The sequence below is a fragment of the Thamnophis sirtalis genome, unplaced genomic scaffold (genome assembly GCF_051295495.1).
Source record: "Thamnophis sirtalis isolate CommonGarterSnake01/CBP01778 unplaced genomic scaffold, rThaSir2_p1.2 scaffold_7, whole genome shotgun sequence".
Classification (NCBI taxonomy): domain Eukaryota; kingdom Metazoa; phylum Chordata; class Lepidosauria; order Squamata; family Natricidae; genus Thamnophis; species Thamnophis sirtalis.
In genome coordinates, this window is record NW_028261387.1 from 55312864 (window position 1) to 55338964 (window position 26101).

At 37.6% G+C, this 26101-nt stretch overlaps 1 protein-coding gene and 1 long non-coding RNA gene across 3 annotated transcripts in view; one reads left to right on the plus strand and one right to left on the minus strand.

Moving 5' to 3' along the window:
* PLXNA2 (plexin A2) overlaps nucleotides 1–26101 on the minus strand; it is a 436755-nt gene that overhangs the window by 31782 nt on the left and 378872 nt on the right. For both annotated transcript variants that reach the window (XM_087720123.1, XM_087720124.1), the window contains exons 21-22: nucleotides 23978–24120; nucleotides 21423–21691 (exon numbers count right to left, since the gene is read on the minus strand). In XM_087720123.1, the coding sequence (XP_087576249.1) occupies nucleotides 21423–21691; nucleotides 23978–24120 (412 nt within the window). The remainder of the gene's footprint in view (nucleotides 1–21422; nucleotides 21692–23977; nucleotides 24121–26101) is intronic.
* Nucleotides 1326–20367, plus strand: LOC148044673 (uncharacterized). Its single transcript, XR_015697398.1, has 3 exons — nucleotides 1326–1403; nucleotides 3867–3938; nucleotides 19726–20367. It is a non-coding gene; the product is annotated as an uncharacterized LOC148044673 (long non-coding RNA).

Consider the following 26101-nt stretch of genomic DNA (forward strand, 5'->3'; position numbering starts at 1 on the left):
TTTAATATCCAGACACCAAATCCAATCTTGAAAATTCATATGGATTTCTATTGAAACAGATAAGGAAGCCAATATATAAATGATGCTTGTACGCTCCGGTACACCTGAATAGTCTAATTTGTGATACTATTTTAAAGCAGCCAATCAATGTTATGATCAGAAATCCTGTCCGAGTAAGTGAGTCAATAAATGTATGTCATAATGCCTATAAACCTCTGGCTGCTCTTTCATGGGGAGCTTATGTATAATGCAACTTTTATATAACATCTGAAAAGTGTCTATTAAGTGAATGTACAGAAGTGAACTTATTGAGAATTAAGAATGGCTAAGAATAAGTCAGGTGTAAGGTTATTAGCCCATGATGTTATTAAACAAAGTGGGATTTCCTTGAAGTAAAATGTGCTCATGCAAATCCTTTGAAAATATGTGCTTTACAAATCATGAGTGCAGAAATGAAGCAACTCTGTGAATTGTAGAAGCAGATGCATCTCCTTCCTTTCTTGTGCAGCTGTCTGGAAAATATGTGTATGCTTACAGACAGCTGAGAGTAGCTTCCAAAACAGCAGTATAAACCTGGAAAATAGTCCATCTGCATTAAAAATTTGAAGCCCTTTGTTCATGCCACAGACAAGATTTGTACAAACACTAATAAAATTGCTCTACAATTTCTACGGAAGCCAGTGGGGCAAGTTAGTGGTAACAATCTTGTGCATGTGCACTTTCAGTGGAACAATTTGTTTGCTCCATTCCATGTTTCAGTAACTGAGGAAGCACTGCAGATTTAATTACAACTACTTTTAGCTGACACGAGACAATGGATTCTGTGATGCCTGTTATGGCAACAACACGGCATGTTTCACATTCTCATGCCAAAATTTAGAAATAGAAAAAATTCATGACAAGTATTAGTTGGCCTTGGAACCTCTTATATCACTATATTGCCTTTTATATGTGATTCAAGGTACTATACAAAATTAAAACAAACGCTGTAAAACATTAACAAATACAATAATAAATTACTTAGCAGCAATATATTGCTCATGATGTGTCAGTCTGATTTGTGTTAAGAAGGAACTCCCAGTTTTTCCCAAATAAGATGCATCTAGTATATGTTTGTTTATCAGTCATTTAGTACCTATTCCAGGTACTAGTCCTGAATTCTAATCTGAGTCAGCTGTCAAATTCTCTTAGAGAATGGTTTTAGCGAAGGTTATAGTCTTGACACCTCACATTGTTTTAATGTTAAAATGCCTTTGTGAATTCCTTAAAGTAAGCATGAGAAAATATATAATGGTAATTATTAGCCCATGTCTCTTTCCTGCTTTCAGGTATTTCAGAAAATGTGATTGCCATGTGATCTGTAGAAGAAAGAAAAAAAGGAGAGAAAAACTATAAAAAGGAAGGTAATTGCATAGTTTAAAGTGCTTGGAGGGTCTCCTCTTTGATTTTCTTTATCAATGGGGTAGTAAAGATAATTTCAACGTGTTTGTCCTTTATGCTTCCTCACCCATCTCACATTTGCAGGAAAAAATCAATGCAGATTGCTCACAACTGAATGTAACAATGCCCAGCTGACAGCCAATCAGCAGCCCCTCTAAGGGGATGTTTGGTGGAGCTATAACTCCTCACACTTGATGGAAATTATACCCTGTGTCTCAGTAAATCACTGGAATTTGAGCTGGTAACAATCAGGGACAACAGAGTGACAATAGCTGGGGAAATTGCAGCTTTTTTCAAGAGCCACACCCAGGACTAGTTTCCCATGCTGCATCCAATATTATCTCTAATTTAAATATAAAGGACCTTAATGTTGATTCTTAATGGTAGCTTTGCAGGATATCAGATTCTTCTCTAAAAGCTATCACAGCTTTCTTTTACAAAGAGGAAGATTTTAAATGAGATATCAGAGAATAAAAAGTAGAGCTCCAAGTACAGAATAAGTTAGGATGCCAGCAAACCTGGCAGGAGATGGATGAACTTGTGAAGTGTCTCTCTCTTTTTTTTTATTAGCACCCTCTATTATTTTTTGTTTGGTTTTGTTTTTGCAATTTTTAAATGTTTCATAATGAACTGACAAATGATTTTACGTTTTTATTGTTTCAGCTTGTTGTATGCTACCCAGAATGACTTTTGATGAATGGGCAGCTGTGTAAATTAGATAAAAATACCTCTACCAATCAAAAGCTTGCTTCAGATTAACTCATAATAGTCACTATGCCTTCTTCATTGGTACATTCATAGATTTTGTTCTGTTATATATTTGTCCCTAATCGTATCCAAATGTCCTCAGCCATCACCATGTAACTGGATTGCCCTGTAACATTTATCCCTTATTTTGAATGGATAATACATGAGGATATAGGATTTGGAATTATAATAAGCCATAATGTGATTCAGTCAGAACCCTTTTTAGCAGATTAAATTTCATCAGTCCTTCAGAAAATCATTCTACCTCTATGTGTATGCAGCCATTTACACCAATCAGCCAGGTAGTTCCATGTAAATTTTTGTTACTTGATGAGTAGTTATCTAGTTCTAGTTTGGTATACATTTTGTATAGAAAAAAGGAGGAACTGTAATAGGAGAAAGGGTCAATTTAAAGTAACTGAACTAAAGAACATAACTATGTATCAGAATATTTTTACTGAGTTAATTTTAGTTATTTTATTATTGTAACACTGTAAGATTATAGGACAGTTTCTTATTTATCATGATTGTCCAGTAATGCAGGAATATCATGTATGCAGACAGCATTACTCATATTACCAGCAAATTATAGCCACAAAACAAATGCTAAAACTATTGCAATGTGAGCTATTTTTGTCATTTTGCTCTTTCACATCAAAAATAGATACATGCAAATATTCTCTGAAACAGAAATATATTAAATAAATATCTAATATTTAAAATGTAGTAGCTGCTTTGTATGTCATCCAAGTCAGAACCAGAAAAACTAACACTTGGACTAAGCCATCTATTATCTTACAATTCTCACTCAGTTTTGGTCACCTGGCTGGGAATTCTGGTGCTAGCTGTAGGATTGCCATGTTGAGGAAAACCGTCCAATAAGTGAAATATTAACACACTGTCATGAAATAACAGTAAATAATATAGATTTACTGTAACTAGATTTACTGTTAAACATTGATTATTCCATACAGATAAGTTATAACCATTACTAATATAAACAGCATCTGTTTCATTTCTGCTCTTTGACAATCACTTTCATCTCACTAGAAATTTCCAAAATAGGTTTTGCAGCAATCTGTCATTTAATTTTCATACTGAATCAGTTCATTTTAGTTTTAAATTCCCCTAGAACAACCTGGGACCATTGGGTCATCCCTTCAGAGATATTTCTTTACCTAAACAGAAAAAGAGAATGGTCATGGGCAGAGGTGGGTTGCTGCCAGTTTTACTACTGGTTTGCAATCCATGTGCAACCCGCACGTGCACTGTTCAATGTAAATTGTTGTTTGTGCATACGCAGAACAATTTACAGTGAACTGTGCATGCGCAGTCACTAAAAACCAAAATAGTGGAGGCCCAGCAGCGGCCAGGGAACCGGTTCAGGGGCATGGCAGGCCTGGGTCACTGCTGGTTCTGCAGCCCAGGCTTGAATTTCAATACCAGTTTGGCTGAACTGAGAGCAACCCACCTCTGGTCATGGGTGAATTGATATCATTTTGGTTTTAGAATTAAAGAAGTATATATCATGTTATTAAAGAATAATGATGTATAGCAAGAAAAATAAACATACTTTATGTTTAACATAGGACATTTTTGATGACATTTGTTGTCAGTAAAGAATATGCTCTTCTTTACAAGTATTCTAACATTTTCATTTCTTTTCCCTTTGTTTAAAGGAACATACTGAAGACCTGATCTGCCAGTGGGCCTGGGGAACTCAGAGTGTGATGGAGCCCATTAAATAGCTGGTGTGATGTTATTTTATTATTTTATTGGTTTCTTTTATTAGTTTTATTTTTTTATATATGATGTTTTTATACCCTTGTAAGCTGCCTTGGATCGCCATGTGTAAATAGGCAGCAATATAAATTTTATAATAAATAAATAAATAAATAAATACATACATACATACATACATACATACATACATACATACATACATACATACATACAGTTGACCATGCTGGAATAGAAGTTTTTCCAGATAAATCAGCACATTAACCATGGTTTGTACTCTTGCACTGTGTGTATAGTAAGAGCAAAGCATGACTATATTGGAAACTGTGTCTGCTGAAGAGGGGTGTCTTCACTTTCTGATAAGTGCGCATAATTCTTGGAATCATGACAATCCATTTTGAATGCACATTTGCTACAATGATATTCTTGTAGAGTTCTTTCATGATCATTGGAGTTGCACTGCAAAGGCATGAAACATCTAAGTTCTAATTAAAAGGGTAGGAGATCCTATCTTTAATTTTAGTTTATGCAGTGCAATCCAGGGAGGTCAATTGAATCACAGAATTCTATTGGAAAATGAGTAGCCTTAGCTCCTTCACTGACAGCATTGAAGGAAAAATATTATTTCATTGTTCTAGGGAAGTGTCTAATGCAGGGAAAATATATTTTTCTCATTATTGTATTGATACAGTTCTTTGAGAATGACTCTGCAGGATTGTCAAATATTGGATAGATTAAATCTATACCTCCCTCCATAGTTTTTGCTGGCATAATCATATCTATGCATCATTTTGATTTTTCTGAGTTTTGTCTTCTCCACCATCCAATAAGAACTTAGAATATCTCCCTAGCACATTTCTCTTCAATTAAAAATTGACAAAGCTTCTTTATAATCTTTGATGCATGAATTCTTTACATCAGCATCATTTCTGCCTTTTCCAACTAATGGAAACAACCACAGCAAATAGTTAAAATTACCCACAAAGGCCTTATTCTTATCACATATATTTCAAAGTGCCTAGTGCGTAGCATCAAAGTTTTCCATTCTAATCATGGGATTCTCATCCCAGACCAGTGGTGGCTTCCAGCTGCTATGGCACGGTATAGCCATACCAGTAGTAGCCGGGAGCAGCAGCCACCAAACCGGCATAGTGGCTCATTTGGACACCTGCCCACCCGCGTTCCATAGCTGTATAATGCAACTGGCCATTTGCTGAAACGTGCATAGGGTGCCGCACCTGCATGATCTCTGCCAAGTAGCTGGGTGTTGCAGTGTGGTGGCGTTCCTGACTAGGACACCCGGCTCCGTGCGCAGTGTATTGGTTGTGCCAGGGTCCAGAACCCACCATTGTCCCAGACAATAGGCCTTGTGTGTCAAAGCAAATTTGAAGTACTGGGTTTTTTTTAATGTTAAAAGGACCATTTCCACTCACTTTGAAAATCGAATCTTGAATGTACCATTCTACCATCAGACATGGTTTTTCTTAAATTATTATATTCCTAATTCTTCCATTATCATCATTCATTGAATTCTAATATGTGATTATAATCAGCTGTAGATTTCTACTTTTATATGCACCTACAATCTACAAGACACTAATTTATACTTTCTAATATACCTTTTAATTCGTTCATTCATTCTTCACATCACATACAGTATTTATCTAAGACTATGCCACAAGGCTAGACAAGTTTCATTCAGATCTGTTACAATCTTCACTTTTCTTTGCAGTAAATGAGTTCATAGAAATGGCCTCCCACTGCCCTTTGTGGCTTTGGTCAGGTGAAGCTTTTCAGATAAAGTACTTTTTAGTAAGATAGAAAAGGTCACTAACCTTAGAGCTCAACTACCCAGCCATATTGCCATGCTTTCTTTCTGTCTTGAAATTAGGAAATATATCAACATAAATTGGTCTGTTCCTAAGCACATATCCAGAATAGGGACATGGTGCGCTGCTGGCTACATGACTTTTCTGCACAGGAATGTAGGGGTAGTTATTTGTGGTTTCCTTAGGTTGAAATGTGAATGTCACCAATTATGAAAAAAGCTGCTGTCAATCTCCATACACAATAGTGCCATAGTTGTAGTTCTAAGGTTTTGTTGCACTATCCCATTAGCAATACCAATAGCACTTAGACTTATATACTGCTTCATAGTGCTTTTACAGTCCTATCTAAGTGTTTTACAGAGTCAGTATATTGCTCCCAACAATTTGGGTCCTCATTTTACTCACCTCAGAAGGATGGAAGGCTGAGTCAACCTTGAGCCGGTGACAACCTTGAGCTTCTGCTGACAGCTAGCAGTCAACAGAAGTAGCCTGCAGTACTGCATTCTAATCACTGCACCACCTCAGCTCTTGTTCTGCTGTTAAATCTTGTTCTGTTTTTTTTTAATTGACCTAATAACCACTAGAAGACAGGAAAAAAATTCTCTCTCTTAAGACCAATGCAGGAATCACCTGGATTTATACAGCATGTTGCTGTATAAGCATTCTTACAACTGGAGATACATATGAGAACTGTTCAGCCATTGGATGCTTTCTGGTTAATCCACATAATTTTTCTGAAATATTTATTGACCCAGGGCTTAGTCAATATATCAACTAGTGGATGGCAACAAAGAATTAAAGTTTACTCTGTCTAGGCCAGTGATGGCTAACCTTTTTGCCATCATGTGCCAAAAGCAGGGGGATAGCAGGGGGTCGTGCGTGGGTATGCCCACACCCATAATTCTATGCATGTGACCCCCTGCATATGTGTGCATGACCCCAACCCTCCCCTGCTTTTGGTGCATGATGGACCCATTTTTCGCCCTCCCCAGGCTCCAGAGGCTTTCTAGGTGCCTCCAGAGGGTGAAAAACAGCCCAACACACAAACCGGAAGTTCAGGAACAGACTTTCAAGTTGCCTGTAGGTCCATTTTCCCCCCTCTGGCGGCTTCAGGGAAGCCTCCGGAGGGGAAAAAATGGCTGAAAATGAAGGGTGAACTCAGCTGACAGGGCAATGCCTCACGTGCCCTAACAAATGGCTCCTTGTGCCACCTATGGCACACGTGCCATAGGTTCGCCATCCCGGGTCTAGGCTATCACCAACTAGGTACTCAAATTTGGGCAGTTGGGAAACAATCTCCCACTGGTCACAGAAGCACAAAAGCCTTCATAGAACCCTCCTGAAGGCCCCTGAAGGCTCCGAGGTTGAAAATCGACCCTACGAACAAACTGGAAGACACCATTCCCAAACTTCCAGGTTCCCCATAGGGCCAATTTTCAACCTCTGGAGCCTTTGGGAGCTTTTAGAAGGCTTTCCTGAAGGCTCTGGAGGGCAAAAAAAACGGTCCTACAAGCAAACCAGAAGTTCAGGAACAGACAAGCAAACTGGAAGTCTGTTCCTGAACTTCCAGTTTGCCCATAGGGTCGTTTTTTGTGCTTTGGAGGCTTCAGGGAGGTCTCGAGGGCGAAAAATGGCCTCAAAAGTAGGCCAAAGTCAGCTGGTCAGCGCGTGCATGCCTCACGTGCCCTGACAAATGGCTCCACCTGCCACCTGTGGCACACGTGCCATAGGTTCACGATCATGGTTCTAGGAGGACATGTTATGCCACAACAATTTGTATTGGCTTCAATATACCTCAGCATCAGGCTGCCTGTGAGATGGAAACACCATTGTTAAGATATGTCCTTTGATAATGGTAACGTGGACATTTTCACACCCTTATAAGAAGTCTGTATGTATGTATCATACTCTATTCACAGGCAGCATTTCCTTGTTAGGGTAGGATTGGTCACAGTTTGGTCAATTGCATTAGTTAATATGCGATTGAAGTCCACTTTTATTTCTAGTATGCTTCTTCTATTCTATGATGTCATGGAACACTGTTACCTTCCCATCAAAATAGTACCTATTTATCTACTTGCATTTGCGTGCTTTTAAACTGCACTCTGTGATGTCATGCTATCCACATGAGATTACTACAGAAATGTCTTCAGACAGCATTCGCTCAATGGCCTTGTAATGGAGATGAGCACCATCCATTACAGTCGTCAAAGACTAGTGGGATAAAATCTGCAGGGATTCCTTTATGCTAGTCTATACACACTAGGATTTGTCCTACATACTTGCAAGAATATGAATGCACTGATATACATACACTTGCACTGACACACATGGAAAATATCAATAACAAGAATAATAATATAGTAATTTGTGAGTATTTTTAAGCCCGGAATTGATATTGATCAGTCTCCAGAGTACCATCCACTTATACTGACTTCCATCAACTACACATCATTTTATTTTGATTAATTGTTTCAGCAACCCTGTCCCAGGAATTATCTATTAATATTTCTCTGTCATGTCCTGGTGTGACTTCTACTATTCTTTCTTACGCTAAAAAGGCCTTTCTGATCTGTCACTGTCGGCTTTTTTGGAGCATCGTATTGACCTTCCAATCAAGAATGCCTTTTAGCTCATAGACTCTGAAAAGACTTCTATAGATCTCCCTCTGAAAAATGTTAAATGAAGTCCTAAAGAGTCAAACAGCAGGACACCATTCCCACATTGAGAAGCAGCCCTTTTCATATTGACCACTTAAAAAGACCAAAGCACACCCCCACCTCCACCTACTCCAGAAGCCTGATATGATGCTCTTCGGCTACCCAGGAAACTAGCACTAAACCAAGATTTAAACTAAATCACTAAATCAGACTGATTTTCAATCTAACACAATCTTTAAAGATTGTGTTAGATTGAAAAATCAATCTGTATTTTACTAATTTTTCTGGTTTTGTCAGAGACTATGAACCACTGCATGCTTGTTCTAAAAAACGTGCAATGCTACTTCTTTTAAAACCAAATCCAACCCCACCTCAAGCTTACAGTAATAAGAGTAATAATATTTTGAATATTTTAAAAAGGAAATTCTAAAAGTCTGCCAATCTACAGCATGTAAATAGTTCTTTATTGGTAGCTTTTTGACTAAAACGTTTTACCTTCATGGAGTAAAACAACCATTTAGGTTGTTTTGCTCTTTCTTATGATTTTCTCTTTTTATCGCAGCCTTGTCTTATGATTAAATGCTACTATTCATTAACCTTTCTGAGGTTGCTACTATGGTTTTATCATATCTCATGCTTGCCCCTTTTCACCTCAATATAATGCCATCCATCAAAGTTAATATTACAAGAGGAAAAATGGGAAGATTAGTATATTGCTACAGGCACAACATTGCTCAGAAAAAACACAGGTTGTGAAATGCAACAAGCTGCAAATGGATGTGAATGAGAATATGACTGAATGACAGACAAGAAAATCTTCCACCTCAGTCCAATGAATGACTGAATCTGCTGATTTCAGTTCTCATCTACCCTAATCATTGGATCACTCCATATTTTTTCATAGGCCAATCCCTACTGCAATATTTAAAATATGTTTCTTACTTTCAAAATTACAGTCTATAAATACTTGCAAGGCTAATAGAATTCAGTGCAAAATGTACATGAAGTCTATTTTGTGACAATGAAGTAGAGCATTTCACCATTTCATAAACATACATTATGCTGTAATGCTATGTGTAAATGATCTTGGAAAACTGGCTCAGAGATGCTGCTTAGACAATAGTCAGATAAAAGACTGCCGAGTCCACAACTGGATAGTGGATAGGGCAAGAGACCTAAAACTTTCTTGGTTTGTAAAGGAGATGGCTGGAGCATGTACTATCTTGGACTTGTCAGATCCCACACTAGAATTTCATACTTCAGCTGTGGTATCTTTCTGGACTACCTGAGAAGGATATGGTTTGGATATACCAATTTACTGTGGTTATGTTCCTAACTGATTGGAAAATTCTAGTAGAAAGTCTTGTGAAAAACTGATTGAACCAGGCCCTTATTATTTAATACAATACAATACAATACAATACAATACAATACAATACAATACAATACAATACAATACAATAGCAGAGTTGGAAGGGACCTTGGAGGTCTTCTAGTCCAACCCCCTGCCTAGGCAGGAAACCCTATACCATTTCAGACAAATGGCTATCCAAAATCTTCTTAAAGACTTCCATTGTTGAGGCATTCACAACTTCTGGAGGCAAGATGTTCCACTGATTAATGTTCTAACTGTCAGGAAATTTCTCCTCAGTTCTAAGTTGCTTCTCTCCTTGATTTGTTTCCACCCATTGCTTCTTGTTCTACCCTCAGGTGCCTTAGAAAATAGTTTGACTCCCTCTTCTTTGTGGCAACCCCTGAGATATTGGAACACTGCTATCATGTCTCCCCTAGTCCATCTTTTCATTAAACTTGACATACCCAGTTCCTGCAACCGTTCTTCATATGTTTTAGCCTCCAGTCCCCTAATCATCTTTGTTGCTCTTCTCTGCACTCTTTCTAGAGTCTCCACATCTTTTCTACATCGTGGGGACCAAAACTGAATGCAGTATTCCAAGTGTGGCCTTACCAAGGCATTATAAAGTGGTATTAACACTTCACGTGATCTTGATTCTATCCCTCTGTTTATGCAGCCTAGAACTGGGTTGGCTTTTTTGGCAGCTGCTGCCCATTGCTGGCTCATATTTAAATGGTTGTCCATTAGGACTCCAAGATCCCTTTTACAGTTACTACTGTTGAGCAAGGTACCACCGATACTGTACCTGTGCATTTCATTTTTGTTGCCTAAATGTAGAACCTTACTCTTTTTACCATTGAATTTCATTTTATTAGATAGTGCCCAATGATCAAGTTTGTCAAGATCCTTCTGTATCTTTAGCCTATCTTTTGGAGTGTTGGCTATTCCTGCCAGCTTAGTGTCATCTCCAAATTTGATGAGTTCCCCATTTATTCCCTTATCTAAATCATTGATGAAGATGTTGAAGAGTACTGGGCCCAAAACAGAGCCTTGGGGTACTCCACTGCATACTTCCCTCCATGAAGATGCAGTTCTATTGACGACTTCACGTTGAGTGAGGTTGGTCAGCCAGTTACGAATCCATCTGGTGGTGATGCTGTCTAACCCACATTCTTCTACTTTATCTAGTAGTAGTTTATGGTCTACCTTATCAAATGCCTTACTGAAGTCCAAGTAAACTATATCGACGGCATTCTTCTGGTCCACTAATTTTGTCACTTTGTCAAAGAATGCAATAAGATTACTCTGGCATGATATGTTTTTGAGAAACCCATATTGGCTTTTGGCTATTACTTTGTTTGCTTCTAAGTGTTTGCTAATTTGTTGCTTGATTGTCTTTTCCAGAATCTTTCCTGGTATTGAGGTCAGGCTGATAGGTCTGTAGTTTCTTGGATCTGTTTTTTCCCTTTTTTGAAGATGGGAACCACATTAGCTCTTTTCCAGTCCTCTGGTAGTTCCCCGGTGTGCTGGGATCTCTGAAAGATATAGTTCAGTGGTTCTGAGATCTCGTCTGCCAGTTCCTTCAGAACCCTGGGGTGTAATCCATCCAGTCCTGGTGATTTGAACTTGTCTAGGGTAGACAGGTGCTCACTTACCATTTTCTTCCCTATTTCAATTTGTGTTCCTAATCTGATTTTTGTGGTGCTGTTTTTGATAGGTTGGACTGTTCTATCCCTTTGTGTAAAGACAGATGCAAAACATGAGTTAAATAGTTCTGCTTTCTCCCTGTTGCTTGTCACCTTCTTGCCACTTTCTCCCAGCAATGGACCAATTGTTTCCTTAACCCTTTTCTTGTTTTTAACATGTTTGTTATTTTTTACTTTTGTGGCAAGCCTTTCTTCATTGTGAGCCTTAGCTTTCCTCACTTCATCTTTACATGCTCGGGCTATTTGCTGATATTTTGCCTTAGTTATGTCCCCCCCCCTCCCTCATTTCCACTTTTTATACTTATCTTTTTTGTCTTTCAATTTAACTTCTATAAGAAACTACTGGAAGAGGTTATGTGTTGTTTCAGGATGTATTGTTGATATTAAAGTCTATGTTGGCACCCTGGATTGATCTGAAAAGATATTGCTGTATCATATTGATTGCACCTCATCCTCAGCCTGGAATGATACAGACATTTTTAAAAGAATTAAAGAGAAATTTAGAATGTGCTATTATTAGCTTGAATACTGAATATTGTCTGTAGTAAAGAGGATTTCGTATCAAATCCCAGCTCTTTTTGAAAATGAGTAGACATTATTATAATCATAGACCAAAAGAGAAAAGACCACCGTAGAAAAACATTGTGTAAGCTTTAACGTTCACAGCAGAGCAGAGTTTGCATATAATATAACAAAACTTTGCAGTGTTTAGAGACAGAATTATATTTATTGTCTAACCAGTAATTTAGGTAAAGTAAGTCAGAATGTTTGGGAATTTAGAAAAGAGTAGTGAGATCAACTGCAAATGAGAGTTTCTATGTGCAATATAGTATAATAAAACATTGTTTTTTGCATCGTTGTGCAACAAAGGAGGGTTTTTTTGTATTTCCCTTCCATTCTTGGTATGGAAGAGCGTTGAATGATGAATTTGTGATTTTATCACAAATAAATAAATTTGAATGATGAAATTGTGATTTTATCAAAAATCAGACAAATTGCATTTTATAAATCAGAGGGACAAGCTGCATAATCCAATTGACCTAATATTCCTTGTTCTAAAATTAAGTTGGTTTGTTCTAAACCCGTTGGGAAAACACTGTCTGAAAAAAAAATTCATAACAACAGTCATGTCACTCAGCCAATTTTATGACTTTTTTTGGTCGTTATTAAGGAAACACCAAGGTCATTAAGCAAACAAATAGTTTATTAAGGGTGTGTTTTTGTCAAAAACTGGAAATAAGTGAAAAACAGCTGAAAATGTGGCCATATTGCTGAGGGCCTGATGTTCACTCACGTGACATGGAGAGGGAAGTTCCACTATGGGAACTTCAAGTCCAGGTTGTAAGTCCCCCTTTTCAGGTCAGTCATAATTTGAATGGTCATTAAGAGATAAATCAAAGGGAATAAATCAAAGACTACCTCTAAAAAATTACTACATGTTAAATGTAGCTGTAAATAACAACAATTAGAAGGAAAAATGCACCTTGATTAAAATAGTTTGAATAGTTAAGGTCGATCTATAACTGGTATACATAGTCCCAGTAGGGATTGAGGTTTCAGAGACTTAGAAAATTACGGAACCCCATATGGTATTTTATTTTTGACACTGTATGAATGGAATTCCTTTACTGCAAGGGATTTATTTAACTTCTGACAAGCAATATTTTTATTTTCTACATGGAATTTCGTATGGTGAAGGCTTTGTTCTTTTCGCTTTTAAGTCTAGAACCAAACCAGTATATCTTCTCTTATGATTTTTTTAAAAAAATTGACTTTGCATAAGTTAAAGGGAATCAATTTTCAGAAATTTTTCTGTGAAATTTAAGGAGGTGCACTTGACTTCCTGAATCCATCTACAAGTCAAAGTAAATTGCTGCAAGAAAGAAAGCAGCTAGCAGAGGAGTTTAAGTTTGGACACAGTCCAAGTGTCCAGAATGTAATTTCCTTGCCTTATGTTTTTATAGGCTGGTGCTTTAAAATGATATACTCACAGCAGCTGGACAAATAGCTTTTTATAGAATCATGTGTGTCTTATGAATCTACACATAAAGTATTTATATACACTAAAAATTATCTCATTTGGTTTAGACTGTTACATAAATCCAATTAAATAGAGTTGTATTAAGTTAAAAATATCCAAAGAAGTTATGTGCATATCTAAAGAATCCAGGTAATGATATCAAGCCCTCCCAACTTGCCATTTAACACTATGTAGGTGGAAATTAAAATAGCAACTTATGGTTTTCCATGCCATCATGCTCCTTTTGTTTCTTAAGCTTTTATAAAGCAAGTTAAAATTAAGTAAAAATACATCTGAGTTATATTTCCTTGTTAAAATTCTAAGTGATTCCTACTGCAGTATAATTATGGCATGGCTACATCTTTGGGTAGTCTAGAACAGGAGTTTATCTCTATTAGGCAACAAATTACTTCTAATGGAAATTACTTATTCTTCCCTGCACCTATTCCTGCTCATCCAATTGTCTGCCTTCTGGCCATCCTGGATGTTGCTAACAATGAACTGGATTGCAGCAAGATGAAAGAGCACAAAAGACATCGTTACCACAAAGGTGGTTGTTGACAAGGGTGCAGGTAGCAGGCCATGAAGATGAACAATCTAGCTCTACTGCTGGAGAATGTAAGTTCTTATTAGGCATTTGATTTAACATGTTAAATCAATTTAACAAATGAATTAGAAGAACTGAATTAAATTGTGTAATGCTCTTACAAATATAAATAAATAACATTCTTGGTATAAAGCTTACATAAAATGCCAATTGTAAAAGTGTAGAATGCAGACTCAAAAGCCATATGTCTAGAAATGACAGATGCCTCTTTTATGTGTTAGGTATACCAGAAATTTGGCAGCAGAAATTTCTTCATTTGTAGTAAGTCCTGAACTGCATTTTAAATGATTTCCTTACCTAACATGTAAACTGTTGTACAATCTAGGACAGTGATGGCGAAACTTTTTTGGCTCGCGTGCCAAAAGCGGGGGGATGGCATGGGGGTCATGCGCAAGCATGCCACACCCATAATGCAATCCATGACCTCAGCATGCATGTGTGCATGACCAGCACTCCTCCCCCCATTTTTTCATGATTTTTTTGCCTTCCCCAGGCTCCAGAGGCTTTATAGGAGCCCGGGGAGGGCGAAAAGGGCCTCCCTCTGGGGTGCCAAAAAATGGCCCTACGGCCAAACTGGAAGTTTGGGAACAGACTTCCTGTTTGCTTGTAGGGCCGGTTTTAGCCCTCCGGAGCTTTCAGGGGCCTTCTGGAGGCTTCCCAGAAGGCTCTGGAGGGCAAAAGATGACCCTATGAGCAAACTGGAAGTCACTTCCGGTTTGTCCATAGGGCTGTTTATAGTCTTCTGGAGCCTTCAGGGATCCCCAGGAGGCTTCTCTGAAAGCTCCAGAGGACGAAAAATGACCCTACGAGCAAACAATAGAGGCTCCCTTGGCTGAGAATCTGAGATGTCCACTGCCTCCCAGAAACCATCATAACTGGATAGGAAAAAACATTAAAACTTAAAATGCAGAGGGTGGTAGAGATAAATATAGTACTTTCTAGAACTGGGATGGCAAACCTATGGCACGTGTGCCACAGATGACATGCGGAGCCATTTATCAGGGCATGCAAGGTATTGCCCTGTCAGCTGGCCAGTGCACATGCGCTGAAGGCTCCGGAGGACGAAAAAAGGCATAAATAAAAACGTGTGTGTGTGTATGTATGTACGTGTGTGCGGGCGCACGCACACATGTAAACTGATATATTTAATTGTCAGAGAACCTTATCTGACATTGAGCAGTTGCCATTATGGCAAGCCTACATTTCAAATCTTCAAGAGTCTAAACTGTGCATGAAAAAAGCATGACAAAAATCTAGCATTTAGAAACATTATCACTTTCAATAGTTGTCACTCTGACAGCATGTCAGTAAACTGATAGGAAAGGGGAAGGAAGAAATAATAGTACTCATTACACCAATGAAAACTCCAAGAGCAAGATACTAAATCTTTGTGAGGGTTGGAGAGGAAAGCTTGAATGCTGCTGCCACTTATTGATCTGAGTTAAGAGCATGGAAAAGAGCAAAGATAAAGTACAGGAGGTTGAGTCAAAAGAAGAATTCTTTCCAATGGCAAACAAACCATATTCACGTGGTATGCCTGAATTTCACAATTGTAGTATAAGATATAAAATATCTGTACCTGAATTGAACATTTTGTTTGAATGGGTGTGTGCTGAAAGGACTTGGGGGGGGGGGGGATGTCAGCTTTTTGTTTTGTTTTTTGATATTCAGAACTGGGGTGTCAGTGCTGGGACTCACTGGCATCAAGCGGGGGAGCCAAGACCCTAGTCACTCTCTAGAATGGTAGAGTAACCAGAGACATGGATCATGTCTCCTGGAGCAACATTGAAAGACTCAAAGTTAGCCAAGTAAAATACTTTACACATTCATGGCTATAAGGGCTGTGTGTGTGAAATGCCAATTTTTCTTCATGCTTATTGCATCCAGTGATAACCAGTGGCTATGTTTAGGATGCCCTGTCTTATTGTGTAGGATTTGCGTTATCTTCTAGTACTTTTCTGGCTATTATTTAAGGTAGCTATTATCACCCATGAAACTTCTCATCACCCAGAGTCACCATCTCCAATTGTCTCTGTCCATTTCATAAAATCTGAAATGGTAGGGATGTTTTAAGTCTGCTCTATGAAACAATATCTTCTTATAGGACATAGGAGTTAGGCCTCTCTCTGTCACAATATCTGTCCTATGGAACATCATACCCCCAGAGATTACAATGGGCCCCCTCTGCTGAACTTTTATAAAACCTGTCTTCCCCCTCTCTCCAGACATTGGACGTGGTTGTTAAATGAACTCATCTATAATGAGATTATGATTGGTTGTAATTTGGTTTTGCTTTATTTGTCTGGTTATTTTTTTTTAAGAAAATAACTCTGTGTAGGTTGTCTAGAGTTGCAATTTGCAATTGGTTGGCTTTGCAAATTAAACAACAACAAAACAAATTTCTCCCAAGCAAGATAGAAATTATTATATAAAATATAGTACAAGGCTACCAGGGGTGAAATGCTACCAGTTTGGACTGGTTCATCCAAACTGGTAGTAAAAATTCTACTGGTTCGCCTAAACCGGTAGTAGAAAAATGTTACTGGTTCGGGTGAACTGGTAGTTCTGACAATCAGCTGTGGGGTAATCAGCTATGCCACACGATTTATATTTGCTAGAAAGCAGGAAATCCTGCTTCCCAGCGAATCAAAATTGTGTGGCACAGCTGTCCCCGCCCTCGCTGTTCTACTTACCTTTGCAGACTCAGAAAAGGCTTCTTAATCCTCCTTTTTCAGCGCTGCACAGTAGCACCTGTGGTGCGCATGGCAACAAAGCATGCAGCATGCGAAGCGAACTGGTAGCAAAGCGAACTGGTAGCAGACTTCAGAGCATTTCACCCGTGAATCTTACAAGCACTTTTATATTTCCTTGTATGAGAATTTAAGTATAAAACCTATAGCCAGCTCACACATTCGAATGGGAAATGTAGATCTGGTGATCTCATTTTGTCATCTATATTAATAAAATCTTCAAGCCCCAGTAGCTCCATGCATCAAGACAGACCCACATTTGCTGTTTACAATTGAAAATTGCATCTGTCTGGATCTGAGGAATTATGCTATTTCATCTCTGCAATGTTTGAGCAGTAGGCCTGGAGGGCCAGAGAAAGAAACTACACACAGAATCAGGTAACCCACAATTTTAAAACACAGGAAGAAGGCACTTTGCTTTTGGCAATGCTCTGAAAATGAACTGTTCTGCTGACTTCAGCAGGAATTTAAAATCCAAATAAATATGAATTTGGAGTTCTTAACTTTGACATCATCCCATTTAACCTAGACAGATATGCAGGTCACATTTTTAAGTGAGTAATAGCCAAATGATATTGCTAAGCTTCTTACACCACAAAAGATTTTTTGGGGAAAATTTAAACAGATGTTTATTTGGAGAAGAAATTGCATCTAGTTATCATTTTAATTTCTGTTTGTTGTGGGCCCACTCATGTCCCTGATGCATTTTCATGGCAGATGTAAAGGGTAAACGTAGCAGAATTGCAGAGTAAGCAATATCACAATAAGATTATGTGTTGCTACTACATTGTATCTTTCTATTTGGGAACATTTTCTCAATTCTAGGGTTAGTGCTAAAGTACCAGATAGGAAATAGGAGCGCTTATTCTTATATTTGGAAAAAAGTCTAAAAGAGAATATGCTTCAGTGTTCCTATTTCCATAGTAAAATAATTAACATTAAAAAACCTATAATGCAGCTTCAAAATGTGATCTTAAAACTTATTCCCAATGTACATTTCTTTAAAGCACATACAATATTCTTACTTATACCTTTTGTACAAATCTACAACTCCTGGATGAATATCGGAATCCTTCTCTCAGGGTCATACTTAATTTATTAAAATTGGGAAGATTATTATGAAGTAAATAATGACAACATTTGCTCTGTTTTACAGCCATTTGTATCTTTTTCATAGCACAATGTGACCAGTCTTATCAAAGTGACAAAAACACACTGTTGTAAACCTGGAAGTATTACATAGCACAGGGTTATTTGCCCTGGCAAATAGACTTTTACAAATATCCCTGAGTAAACTTTCCTTGCAGTAATAGAAACTATATGTATTGAACAAAGATTGTCTTTTAGGGTTATCACTACTCTAAAACTTTAATGCTGACTGAAAAGATTAGTCTATGTGCTCTTGTTTTATATGAAGCAAATGAAAGCAACATAACATAATATGAAATGGCTTTGTCATAAGGACTATATTCCTTCTGAAATTCAGATAAATTAGGTGTACTGAATCCTTGACCTGAATCTCCTCTCAGATTAATCTCCTGTCCATTCCTAATTCCTGAGGAAACATGTTTTCCAGTATACTTGTCCTTCATCTTGTTCCCTTCCTTTTGACAGGGCTAATAGAAGATGAAGTAGTCTGAGGAAAGGTGGAATTAGTGGCCATAGGGAGTAGGGAAAAATATCTGAGTATGTCTGTGACCTAAGGCCCTATGTAACTTCATGGCATTGCTGAGACAGATGGTTCTTCTGTGCTTTTACCTCCTATGTGAGGGGGGAACAGTATTGCATTTTGGAAAGTGAGGTAGTCATCTCACATACTCTAGAAGTGCCCTGCCTTAAGGCCCAGTGGCCAATGTAGCATAATATCCCAGTTGTGCTATATAGAGTTTTGGTTTTAAGAAAAAAAAATGCAATTTTTCATCAGTGTATTTTCTGTTCCTGTCCCGGGTAACAAAGTGTTAATTTTATTGTATAATTTCATGGGTGGTTACATGAGGGCCTTCAGTTGGAAAAAAGAAAACGATTGCCTCCATTACATCCCTCTTGAATAGCAGAGAAGCACTATACCAACACACAATATCCCTATACATTTTATAAGGTTTTGGTTTTTTTCTACTGCTGCCCTATAAACTGAAATGGAGGGCACTGTAAACAGAGGTAGGAGTCATCAGGCTGTATCAGTGGTGGATTTCAATTTATTTTACTTCGCTCATGTGCATACATACCTGCTTGTGTGATGCTTCTGTGCATACACAGAAGCATCCAGGCAGGTGGGCAGAGCCTTCCGCCACTACCGGTTTGCCCGATCCAGGGCGAACTGGCAGAAACCCACCTCTGGGCTGTATGTTGATAAAAAAGCAATGGTAGTTGCCCACGTCTGACACTCATTTAGATAGGATGTTGGAGAGAAAAAGAGAAACTAGACAACTTTCTACTGTACACATTATGCCACCTTCAGTGACTTTACAAGTCATAGCTCTTTTGTTTAACAAAAAAGGAACCTATATAAGGTTTAAAATGTATTCTTAATGGCTTGCTGAAATTGGATATGCTGAAATGCAGGTAAGGTCACATTTTTTAAAGAACAAAATATCAGCATGACTTAATTGACTCCTCTAATTACTTGTCCAGGCATAATAACTAGTTTTTTGGGGAGGATAGTAATGGTGGTGGAAGGCAGACTCTTAGCAACATATCAGGTAAGGTAGCAATGGAATGAACTGGGAATAAAAAACTGACAAATGGAAAATGTAGAATAATATGGCTAATGTTCTTGCAGGTCAGGGTCAGTTTGCTGAAGCTGAACAATGCATTTAAATTGTCAAACTGTCAAAACCTCCACCACATATTCTTACTTATTACTGTCACCTAGGTCATCCCTTGTGGAGCTGTTCCTTGACAACAGGGAAACCTTCAAGAACTTTCTGGTGTAGGTCAGGTGAAAAGCTCTTGTAAGAATCTCCAGCTCAATTTTGGAGTCACCGAAGGTGGTACGAAACAGCAATTACAAAAGCAGAATGTCCCATTGGTATATGGTGTTCTTACTAGATTGAAAATTCCCTCCCCTTTATTGTCGGATCACAGGGATTAAAAAAAATCATTTTTGTTTGTATTTCTAAACTGTAGATAAGTTCTCATTCTGAAATGTTTCTGGATGGAAAACTATATTTCCCTCTGAATAGATTACCTCATTCAAATTCTTAGAAACTTCAGAGATGGTGTAATTAGGGGAGAGGAATATCCTATATTTGTATTGATCATGTCAAACTATGTCAAATTATGGAAAGTGGTCAGAAAATGGGAATCTCAGAACATCTCACTGCCCTCTTGAAAAATTTATACACAGGTCAGGATATCACTGCATGAGTACATGCTTCAAAACACTGAAACAGACTGATTTCAGATTGGCAAAAGAATAAGACAAGGCTGTATGCCAAATATATATATTAAGGGAAGCTGGGTTGGAAGAAGATGACCATGGTTTTGAAACAATCCATAAGTGTATGTGTCTAAAAATATGAACTAATCACAAATGTTATAAGCTCAAATTAATCCACAGGAGGATAGAGGCATCTTCATTGAAATTATTAACTGTAATTCATAACTTCATTATGACTGGCCTGAAGTCACCCAGGAGGCTCTATATCTAAGGAAGGGGATATAAGTCCTCTCCTTATCTAGTCCAGTTGCTTAACCATTATATTATACTGGCTCTCCTAGATGTATCTATAATAAAATCATCTCAAATGTGTATGACACACTAAGTCAAATAGCTCATTAATGACAAATATTTGTGTTGTTAGATATATAGTACTTTATAGCCCTCTCTAAGCAGTTTACGGAGTCAGCATATTGCTCCCAACAATGTGGATCCTCATTTTACCAACCTTGGAAAGATGGAAGGCTGAGTCAACCTTGAGTTAGTCAGGATCAAACTGCTGGCAGTCATCAGAATTAGTTTGCAATACAACATTCTAACCACTGTGCCATCACAGCTCTTCATTAAATTCAGCAAACTCACTTATTTATGTTCTAATGTAACATGCATTCCAAATAGGAAAAATGATCCATAGTATTAACTTTTCACAAAAGTTTTCACAAAAGATGAATTTTCTAGTTTAACCAAATGACTATCTACAATAAGTATAACATTGAGTTGTATAACACCTGCCTGTTTCCTGCTGGCCAGCTCTAATATAAGTTGCTACTGTAGCTTTGCTCTGCTCACTCTGAAATGTTAGATTTACAGTTGAACTATCCTCTTTATCTTCTCTTGGACAACAAAAAACACCAGTCAAATGCTAATTTTTGAACAATCCATGGGAAAGAAGAACAGTGGCAGGAATATCAAGTATTTTAACTAAGCACAAGATTTCCTAGATGCAAACTGAAATAGAAACCTCATAGCATCTTGCAGCACTTGATAGGTATCGTTTAAAATTTATGCTTGATAAATAAATATGAGGGAGCAATCACAACCTCACCCCAAAGCTCATACTCATCTAAATGACCACTTTTGCTCTGAAATTATAGAACTTTTGTGCAAAGTTCCGAATTTTCCATTCTTACCTGCGTAGGAGCAATTTAGGGTGGTTTTTGTTCTCCAGGTTCTTCTCAATCAAGTCAGACAACAATTGCTTGAGGACATCAGTGGCATATTCTAGCTTTCCTTGAAGTCCTGTCATGATGAGGGAAGCCACATTGCCCCGGTCACGCATGGAGAAACTTCGTTGTAATTCCAGGGTACGGATAAATGTCAATAAAAAAACCTTATTGTTGAGTAGCTGGGCAAAGAGCTTCAGGGCTTTTTCCACATTCTGCTGTCCATTCCCTTGGACCTATAAAATTTCAAAAGTGTTAACTTTGTACCCTTATAGTAAATCTGGTAGAGATATCAATTAAACTGGAAAACATTAGTATTATAATACAATGCATGAATTGATGCTACATCCAAAATTTGGCTTTAGCTCTGCATAAAATCCATATCTCAACTTTATGAGATACCTAAATCAGAATAGATTCTTAGTAATATGAGCTGAATTTATTATAGCTATAATTCCATTGAATGATTTATATTGTGTTGACCATCGTTCTTCATATGTATTCACTTTTAGTTTAATAGCAACTCTTAATCATTTAACATGACATAATTTACAAAATATATTTAACTATTTACAACACATTACTGATATATTAGAAAGCAATAACCTCCATGACATTTAACAATCCCTTGATTACTCAATTGTATTCTATTATTAATTATTTTCAAATTCATTATTGTGCTTGTTTAGAAATTCTTTAAAATATTTAGTTAAAATAATTTAAAATTGGAAAACTGTTTTTTAAGAGTGATGTTATTTACAATGTTATATTGTCAGTGTTGCACATTTAAAACAAAATACTCTTGAGTTGTGACATACTGCACAGAAATGACATTCACATAGGTAATGTACTGGTTTAGACTCTTACTCCACTGTAAAACTCTAATACATGTACACATAAACACATTTTTCTGATAGTTCTGGATGTAAATTATGCATTATAATTCACGATAATAAAATTTGTACACAAATTTCTCACTGACTTATATTTTCAACTTATTTATATTACATAACTAAACAGCAGTGTCACATTGATCATTATCCTACTTTTTGGGGGGAATGGCAAAATCAGTTTCAACCATCAGTTTTATTTCCAATTTTCTACATCTACAAGAGAAAGCAAGGGTGATGGAACACTGGTATCCCCAGGTATAATTTTTTTATACCCATATAAATAATTTAGTTAATTTAAGGAAAGTAACAAACTTCATTTAATAGCAACCTAAATCATTTTAAAATACAAAAAAACATTAATCTCTGCAAAAGAACCAAAGAAAATAGTGAAATGAATTTACTAAGTATATATAATAGTGCTTTTGTAGTTAAATTTTGATCTCCCAGTCTTGGATTACATATTATCACTTGAATTACAGTACCTGCCTGTTTTAATTGAATTATACCTCTAAAGAAGGACTTCCCCTAATAATCAGTATACCAACCCACAATAGATAGGATGATGTAGTTCTCCTTAAAAGAATGCTACATTAAAAGAATGTTCTACCATGAGGCATGTCTTCTTTGAAAGCTATATGGTTAAAGGAAGCTAGAGCTCCATAGTTTCTCCAATAATAAATTATTCAATCAGTTTTTACTGGCAAAGTTAAGAGCTCCAGCTTCTATCTAGAGAAAATAAGGTGATCGAGCTTTTCAGACAAAGCAAGCAGTGAAATGGGAAATGTCTTTTCAGGAGCCATCAGCAGCAAAAATGAAAAACTATTTTCACAGGGCACCCTGGTGGCTTATTGAGGCATGGGTATTCCCATATTATTACTCTCACACATGTGGTGTTCGTAATGAATGTGTAAAAATGTTTCTGATGGAGTTTCCCCTTCATTGTTTTTCTATGGTCAAATGTCAGCAGCAGCATTTTCATACTGAATAATGGGTCCCATCTGCTCCTGCCATTGCTTTAACAACATGAAAAAAAAACCTCCCTCAAAATTGGGGTGCCTGGTGATATACTTAGTCAATCCAGCATACAATATAGACAAAGCTGAAGTGATGTGACCAAGGTCTTTCTCTTGCACAAAAGCTTTGCCAAGTGGAGGACAAGATGCAGAAAAGCTTTTTTGCAAAACGGGAGGCTTATTCCCTTAGGCAAACCAGAGAAAGGATTTCCCAAGCTCCGCTTTGGCTTTTTTTCACAAAGGGAGAATTCAAAGAGAATTTAGCCAGTCATCGGTAATAAATGCAGCTCTTTTGCTGTTGGTCATGGAGGACTAGTCATGGAGTTTTAGTGATAGAGAAAGAAAGAAAAAATGTCAGGGCAAAAGCTATACAAAGGCAATCAAAAGAAAACAAACTGTGTGTAAATATATATAAAATGCAAGGCTTATGTTATAATGAATGTCAGTGTTCATTGTGCTTATCCCAACACGTCTAATAAGATTCAGCATGGGAGGTAGAAAGGTCCTTTCCACCTTCTATGGGGTTTTAATCGAGCCTCTCAGAAGGGACCTGGGGAACATCACTAGTTTTACCTGATGAGACTGAGATAGAGAGAACATACAGCTACTCCATTACCTCTAGTTCACGCAGGACAGGATGATCTTCAATGCCAGGGAAGAGGACTCTCATGGCATATGTGCGATAATCAAGATACGGGATCCCTGAGCGGTCCAGGTCACTGGTTAACTCATTGATGTCTGTCTGCAGCTCTGCAAAAGCTATTAGAGAAAGGGAGTGAGAAAGACAGGCAATCAAGAGACGGGCTCTGGGATTGGAGGATGAGGTACAAACAATCAAGGACTACAAATGAGCCAACTCAGGAAGCTCGTTTACTCCAGACCTCTCTGTGTCACCACGACATGCCCTGAAGCAGGGAGCCACTTCCTCAGTATGAGAGAGAAAGAGCACAATGCGAAGAACAGATGCTGAAACAAAACACACTTCCTAATTTGTATTCTGTTCACACCTTGTATGTAAGCACTGAAAATGCCTTGGAAGGCACTAGATAAAAATAAAGATCCTATTTTTAAATCAATTTGTGTGGCTTTTTTACTCTCTCACTTACTCAATTCCTCTATTCCTCATGTCCTTTTGATGTACCTAGCAGAAGGAAACCATCCCCATGTTTTATAGCTTATCTAGGGTCAGGGAAGAAAATTAATTGAGATTCAAAACTATAACGAGATTCATGGACAACAGAAGATCTGCCTCATGTACATAGTGATAGGGCATGGAAACTGATATAGTCCAATTGTAACAGTAGGGAAATGTGTATATGGATAGCATGCATGTAACACTTGTCCAATTCCTTCTTTTCAAGCTGAAGTTCTGTACAAATACTGTGCATACATGGCAGTTATCACATTTCACCTTTCTAATATATTGTGCTGAAGACATCATAGCCCTATGAAAATTAACCTGCTAAATAGAATGTTGAAATCTTGCTGCTGAATGTGAAAATCTATCTTATTTGCATTCTCTCTCTCTCTCTCTCTCTCTCTCTCTCTCTCTCTCTCTCTCTCTCTCTCTCTCTCTCTCTCTCTCTCTCTGTGTGTGTGTGTGTGTGTGTGTGTGTGTGTGTGTGAAGCCTGGGAGTTTGAGGAGTTCTTGCACAGTATCTTAGCTGCTCCTAACACTGCATTCTTTTTAACAGAAGGCTCTGATGCCATTTTTGGAAGATGTTGGAGTTTATAATATACCACATATATACTGTGTATATCATATCAGCCTCATGTCAGCAGCTGTGTTCAACAATGGAAAGAATAGCAGTGACACTTCAGCTTCAGGTGTTGGTGGAACATCTTGTGTGCTTCAGGGTCTTCTCACTGTAAGCCTGAGATGTAATGTGTATTTCTTCTATCTGAAATTGTGAGAGCAACTTCCTCTTCACTATGTTGATGTGTTAGCTCTTTCTCATTTAGTGTGGATCCACAGTTTCTCATATGTGCTCTCTCGTAACTAATATATCAATTCCATCAATAATAATAGTAATAGTAATATTCCATCAATTCCAGATTTTCTTGTCTCCGCCATGTAGGTTTTATTCCAGTAGTCCACTTATTGTTAAATTATCCTGGCCCCATATCTGGTGTAGACCTTGTTAATCTGGGTCTTTCTCACATTTTGAGGTAAGCAGGATAACATAGGTACCAAATTTGAACCCTGCCAGTGTGTTTAGATGATGCTCTAAACACCACATGAGGTGGGGGGGAGGAGGAAGGGAGGACTGTCTGTCTGTCTTGGGATAAATGTGCATATGAGTTACACTATCTAATCCATCAAGAGGTAGTGACACATTCCAATATCCAGAAGAGCTGTTTCAGCAAATTCATAAAGAAAAAGGCAATAGGCACAAGGACCTTTTGTTTGATGCTGTAGTTAAATAATTGAGACTTTTCAGTCTGTGCTTATCTATGGCAAATCAGTCAGCTCAATTTACCTTTTATCTGCCTTTGCTTTATGCTGTCTGCATTTCAACAAGTTGATCTGCTTTTTTTGCCAGCCAGGTGGCTGTAACAGCATTTCATATTCTAAGCTTCTTGATTTTTACACCAAAATGTACAAATTATTTTACAGCCTGGTTCCAGCACCTTGTGATTGCAAAGGATCCTGGCTTTCCTTAAACTTCCCCATGAAATGCCTTCAGAAAAAGATCCACAGATTGCCAAGCCTAATGACCTGGCACCGACAAATTTTATA